Source organism: Tetrao urogallus (genome assembly GCF_951394365.1).
Source record: "Tetrao urogallus genome assembly, chromosome: 5".
Taxonomy (NCBI): domain Eukaryota; kingdom Metazoa; phylum Chordata; class Aves; order Galliformes; family Phasianidae; genus Tetrao; species Tetrao urogallus.
This window is the reverse complement of record NC_136818.1, coordinates 44,032,039-44,038,986: the sequence shown is the minus strand read 5'-3', so window position 1 is coordinate 44,038,986 and position 6,948 is coordinate 44,032,039. Positions and strand designations below refer to the sequence as shown.

At 36.3% G+C, this 6,948-nt stretch overlaps 1 protein-coding gene across 1 annotated transcript; it reads left to right on the top strand.

Annotated features, from left to right (window-relative positions):
* Window positions 1-1,213: 1,213 nt before the first annotated feature.
* Window positions 1,214-6,370, top strand: SAMD8 (sterile alpha motif domain containing 8; the record flags this gene model as incomplete). The annotated part of the gene is made up of 5 exons (XM_079536508.1): window positions 1,214-1,794; window positions 3,285-3,380; window positions 4,048-4,165; window positions 4,973-5,123; window positions 6,066-6,370. 5 exons carry the CDS (start codon window positions 1,214-1,216, stop codon window positions 6,368-6,370), a joined length of 1,251 nt encoding a protein of 416 aa, XP_079392634.1.
* Window positions 6,371-6,948: the final 578 nt, after the last annotated feature.

Sequence of the window (6,948 nt, the reverse complement as noted above, 5' to 3'; positions counted from 1 at the left end):
AATAATAGAAATGTTTTGTACTGTTATGTGCTTTCTGAGATTTGGTTGATGTGATTGAAGCATTCTGGTTAATTACATTGCTTTTTCTCACAGGAAAGAGCTGTGAAACCGTATCTGTTTCTTAGACAGTGGCTGTACAAAAGCTACCAAGTATAAATTATGCACCAATCCATTCTGTACTGCTCTGGGTCTTAAATATTGAATAAGCTTTTTAATACTTTTACATCATTGGTAACCTTATTATTTTTTTCATATATTCCACGTAAGATATTGAGATTATTATTATTATTAGTTTTTAACTGCACTAAATTATTTGTAGAGCAATGAACTAACCCCACTATTTGAAGCTGTTATGGTATCTTGTTGGTCCTACATGAATAAAGTGTTGACGCATTGAATTCCCTTCTTAAACAATATTCTAGAGTTAAGAAAAGGATTATTGAGAAATCTGTAAGAAGAGAGTAGATTTTCTTTTTATATGATCTCTATCTATCATGACCATTTCTAAAGATATTTTGAAATAAAAAACAGTGTTTGGTTTCCAATGCTTTTATTTTTCGAGTATAAAATCCTACATTATTTGCAAGCATCTATATTAATTACTCAGCTCATACATACATATCTAAGTTGGACAACTGTACCATTAACAGCTGAGGTGGCCCAGGTCAGTATGACTGTAGATACCAAGCATTAGGTTTACTGGGGTGGGAGCTCTTGCTACCAAAGCTTTCATATGTATTTTAAAGCAGTGGAGTATGTTGGACCTGTGATACACTATTTTAGCCGTATTTCAGTTTTACATGGTTGCTGGTCTTACTTCCCTCCTTAGTTTTTGAAGTTACAACAGTAGACAAGAATAATGATTAAGCTACTATTTAAACAGGATAGTCTTTGTTTCTTGTTGCCTAGTGTAATTCACAAACTCAGATTTTCATTTGTAATGAATAAAGACTGGTTAGATCAAGGAAATATTCTCAGTCTGGGTGATTTCACAAGTAAAAATTAATTTTACTGGACTAAAATTGTTTAAAAATATTTACTTACCTAATAAATTATGCCTGGTTTTTGGCTGGCACTTACATAAAACATCTTTGGCTAATTAAGCATCTAAGAATGCATGAAAGACAGTGATGTTCCAATAATCTGCAGTAAACATTGAGGTCTTGTCCCTTTCTCCAATGTAAAACAGGTCAGTTTTATTGTCGGATAGAGGATGATGGCGGGCAATAACCAGCTCTGCATTCGACGTTGGACTACCAAGAATGTGGCCAAGTGGCTGAAGGAAGAAGGCTTCTGTGAATACGTGGATATTTTGTGCAATAGACACAGACTAGATGGAATTACGTTGCTGACACTCACGGAGTATGATTTACGGTCTCCTCCATTGGAAATCAAAATCCTGGGGGATATCAAAAGGCTGATGCTGTCCATACGGAAGCTACAGAAGCAACATATTGATGTCCTAGAAGAGCTGGGATACAACAGTGATAGTCACATTGGTGCTGTGTGCGCTACTGTGGGCTCACTGCAGGGTACAGATTGGTTTTGCAATGGTGAAGTACCTCGGGACTATGATGGACCAGTTACTGACTTGAACGGTGATCAGTATCAATACGCAAATGGAAAAAACAAACATTCGACAAGAAGACTGGACCCAGAGTACTGGAAGACAGTTCTAAGTTGTGTTTATGTCTTCATAGTGTTTGGCTTTACATCATTTGTTATGGTTATAGTACATGAGCGAGTACCTGACATGCAGACATATCCACCTCTACCAGACATATTTCTAGATAGGTAAGAAATTTTCTTTTAAAACAAAGCAATAAGTTGATGTTGAAAGCGTGGGCTGTCTTTTTTTCCCCTTCATTTTCAAAGTTTTTTATGTTCTTGAAGATGGTTCTGCAAAATGGTAATGAGTGTAGTATATTCTCTCCATAGACTGAAACGTGCTTCTGTTAGATGTACAGATTTGGTCATCACAGGGGAAAACAAATTGAGCTGTTATTCTACCCTGTCTGTATTTAATTCTGTGTCTTTAATTGCAACATAGGAATTAATTATTCGATCTTTTCATTTTAGTAAAAAGGATGATGGTCAGCTGTCGTAAGTAAGCAGCTGTTTACTTTTCCTGAAATCTGGATGCTGCTATGAAGCTTAATACATCTTGCTATAGGAAAACTTTTGATGAGGGAATGTTCTGGTCTTAATTTTCAAGTTCTTTCTCAGTTGTGGCAGCCCACTGATGGCTGACTTTCTGGAGAAGATATATGCTTTTTGCTTTGGGATTGGTAAATGAAGATTGGAGATTTTCAAAAGACAAGTCAAACTTTCTAAAAGTCATGTCTTTGTGGCTTTATTCATTCTAATATCCATTTTCATTATCGGATTCAGTGAAGTCATTAGGGATCTCATCCTTTGAGGCAGTGTACAGAATCTCCATGAATTATATATAGCTCAGCCAGGATGGTCCTCATCAAACAAAGTGAAAAGAAATGAGAGCAGTGGCATTGCTGGATTTTGTTCCCAGGGCAAATTCCAAAGTATTCAGTGGGTGAGAGGATGGAGGAGGTCAGAAAGCAGCTCACTGAACAAAAAGGGGATCACTATAGATCTAAGCATTTGAGCAGTGTTTTGCTACCCTTTTGTACCAAAGGGAACACACAACTAAAAACTGGTAGTCTCTGTTTTGGTGAGGATGTAGAGTGGAAATCATTGCTAGTGCAACATGTATGCAAGAATTGAATCTTTTGGACAGCAAGCCTAGATGGTTTGCATACATTATTATCATTGAAATCTACCTTTGAAAGGAATTTATACTTTTCCTAATGCCCTTCTAGTTCTGTTTCATTTCAACTACTTACAGTTTTAAGCTTTGCAGGATTTCATTAGTTGTGTTGACATGGCATTCTTACAAGAATAATTGGTGTGATGTAAGTTTGTGTCAGAACGGTTTGTAGAGAAACAATGGTAAAAGAGCACATCCTATTAATAAATCATGTAAATTAAGTGAGCACAGTTGAGATTTTCTTTCATTTGGTGAATTCCATGTAAGTGTTTCTTGAAAATGCAGGAGTAGAAAGGGGATAATTGAATTACAAAATAATTGAAACTATATTTCACTCAGTCTAACAGTAATTTTGATTGTTGTTTAAACTATTGTGAGAGTAATGCAAGTTAATTTTGTAGTTAGAACCTTACATGGTTTGTTGTTTTGTTTTAATGCTGGGACTAGAAAGAAAAATTAAGCCTTTGTATTCAACCTTTCTTGCTTCATCTCTTTTTAGTGTCCCGAGGATACCATGGGCATTTGCTATGACTGAAGTATGTGGTGTAATTCTTTGCTACATTTGGCTGTTGGTTCTTCTGCTTCACAAACACAGGTACAGTGTATATATTCAAGGCAAGTAACTGGTAATGTGGTTTAGAGGAAGGAGTTTGAGGACTCCAAGAATTTGAGGACTGTTTAAGACTTTACAATTAATAACATGTAAACTTCTAGTATGTTGTTAGAGTGGAGTGGATTTAATCAAGAATGTTGAGTTGTGAAAATTATGGAGCAATTTGAATTTATTTTTTATCAGACGCGCAGATCATTTCCTGCAGAGCATGCATATTTCAGGGACTCACCATTGTATATTCTCATGCTGTGACAATTCTGTTCATTCTGAGAATGAAATTCCACAGGATGACTGAGCCAGTATAGCAGTTTGCTGTCACTGAAGTATAGAAAACCCATTTGTGTGTGTGCCTATTATAAGTTAACTTTTCACCATTTTGTTCATTTTTATCAGTTCATCAACAGAAGACATGAGTGCCAAAGCTAGTACAAGTGCAGCTAACATAAATGCAGAGGAGTGGGGCTGTAGGGCTTTTGTTGGCTTGCTCCATTGTCTCACACTGTCATGTGGAGTATTGCCTTTATGGTACTGCTTACAAGTAAAATCCAGTGATTTGGAGCTTTGTGGAAATTAAGCTGAGGTGGTGTTACCAGCATAAAAACACAATGCATTGGGATTCTTACTATCAGTTTCTGTGTATTCTTCCCAGGTCTATACTTCTGCGAAGGCTGTGCAGCCTTATGGGGACAGTATTCTTGCTACGTTGTGTTACAATGTTTGTTACCTCACTCTCTGTGCCAGGCCAGCACTTGCAGTGTACTGGAAAGGTAAAAGCATGAAACACTTCAAATTTTCTCCTGTTTACTTTTTAAAAAGGTTTTGAAAAAATATTATCTAAATCATGATAAAGATGGTAGTGGCTATTGTGTTAGATGTATATTGGTGAGATCAGCATGTTTCTTTTCCTCTCCGCCCCCCTTCGTTTGTTGCCATTATGCAGGTATTGCACATGTAGGAGTCTTAAAACTCTTGCTGTTTTGGAGGGAGGAGAGACACTTGGTAAGGGGAAAAGGGGAACTTTTAAGAATATTTCACAACATAAACTGGAGAGAATCTTTCAGAGAGATATGCGCTTAAGACATTGACTTAGAAAAACTAGAAGGTAGAGTAATCACTTCCTCATCTTGTTGGGTGCACAATTTGGAACAAAATATTAGTGTTCTAAGAAGAAATATTCTTTTTAATGTGGGATTTCATATTTTTATCCTTGTTTCTAGTTAGAAATTTGAGCTGAATAGTAGAAGATTGACAGGGATACAGTATGACGTAGAATGTGTTCAGGGAAAAAAACAAGTGACACTTGGTATGTAATTGACTTGCAACAAAATACTTGCTCTAAATGCCAGGATTAATCAGAGGCAGTAATTGACATTTCTAATGGAACTCACCACCACAATAAAAGACAGTGATGTGCTAACATGTACTTTAATAACAGACCCAAAGAATCAATTCTATTAACCACACATAGTACTAGAGAGCTAGCTTCTAGTTATCTGTGGTATAACTTGAAGGATGTACTGTCAGTGCAGGATAGGAACTTACTAAAGGTTAATGTTACTGTCTTTTGCACGTAGTTGTATGGCAATGTTTGGGCAAAACTCCAGCGGGCATTTGCAATATGGAGTGGCTTTGGAATGACTCTTACTGGAGTACATACATGTGGAGATTATATGTTCAGTGGCCACACTGTTGTTCTGACCATGCTCAACTTCTTTGTCACCGAATGTAAGTACACAGTGTCAATATTTAAATGTGCTGAAGTGTTAAGAATTTGTACTGCTTGCTGTCAACCAAAGGTGCACGAGTGTAAATACTTAAATGTCCTTAAGTGTTCTTTTCTGCTTGTCCTCAGCCAAAGGCGTAGAGTAACATTAAAGTTAACAATTTCAGATCTCTGCTTTTTCTCTGGTTTGTGGTGGTTCAGTTGCAGACAGAAAAGAAACAGTACCACATCAATTTATGGAAGGATAAATAGGATACATCTGAAAAAAAAACCAACCAAGCAAGCCAAGAAATTATAGAAAGGTTTTGTAGCTTGCTGATGGGAGAATACTAGAGAAGTTATTAATCTTTTTCTGCTCCTTATACACTTCCCTTGATATCTGTCAGCAACCTATAAGTAAAATCTTAGGCTAGGTGTGCCTTTGGTATAATCCACAAAAATGAAATACAAAACCTCACATAAGTAAGAATATATAAAAGAGTACTGTCTTGTAAATATGAACTGTGATTTAATGCAGTACATAGCAATCTAAGATAATTAGTTTGAGTTCATGTTTGAAGGAATGACTGGAATAACAGAAAAATCTATACTTTATGATATTTTTCTCCCTAATGCATAGAAGAGGCATTTTCATTAACAGAAGCTGTTTGGGCTAAGTTCTGCTTTACAAGATCCTAAAACATTTTAGGATACTTGGTTAACTCAGAAAAGAATGACAGCTGTATTTGTAAAGCATTAATGAAATGCTTGACATGTATAACATGTTCTCATTGAATTTATTTGACTTGTGAAACATAAGCAAGATTTGTAGATGAAGACAATAATTTCATACTTTTTTAAATAAAAAACAAACAACGCACATAAATTTACTGGATCTAGGCCTGGATTGAGTAGTGACCCAGAGTTTTGAGACGTTTCAGGTCAATTACTCTGTTTTCTCCTAGATACGCCAAGGAGCTGGAACTTCTTGCACACCTTGTCTTGGGTCCTCAACCTCTTTGGAATCTTCTTTATTTTGGCTGCACATGAACATTACTCTATAGATGTCTTCATTGCCTTTTACATCACTACGAGACTCTTTTTGTATTACCACACATTGGCTAATACTAGAGCATATCAACAGAGTAGAAGAGCAAGGATCTGGTTTCCAATGTTTTCTTTTTTTGAATGCAACGTTAATGGTACTGTTCCCAATGAGTACTGCTGGCCATTTTCAAAACCTACAATAATGAAAAGACTGATTGGCTGAAGAGCATGTGGGTCAATTCAGATTTTTATAAAGCGTTATGACTAAGACCCTGCAAGGCTATCTGGAGGGGTTATAAAGCAATGTTTTTTCATTCTGTGGCCAGCGCCTCCTTGTCTTGTTTCTTAGATTCTTAGCCATAGAATGGGGTTGTCACAATTCACAGGAATGTGTTTTGTTGTTGCTTTAAGAGAAAACAGTGCAGGGTCTGGTAGAGAGGCAGTCAGCGAATGGTGAATAAGAACCAGAATACTGTTACCCTTAGTAAGGTTCTGTGTGAATGTTTAAGTAACTTTAGCCTCAGATGTGTGCTTGTGCTGAATATGATATACCCTTTACAGGCTCGGTTAATCTCCATTCTCTGACATGCCATCCTTCCTGTATACTGACTAAAAATTTAGAACTTTATGATGACTTTCTCTTAAAAACAGTCATAAATTTAATTATTAAAACAAACGTGTATGCTTAAAGATTGAGGAGTACTGTGTCATAATGAGGAAAGCAATATAGTTCATGCTAAAATGGTTTCTTAACTTTGTTATTTGATAACAAGTCTTAATGTGTAACTGACAGTATAAATG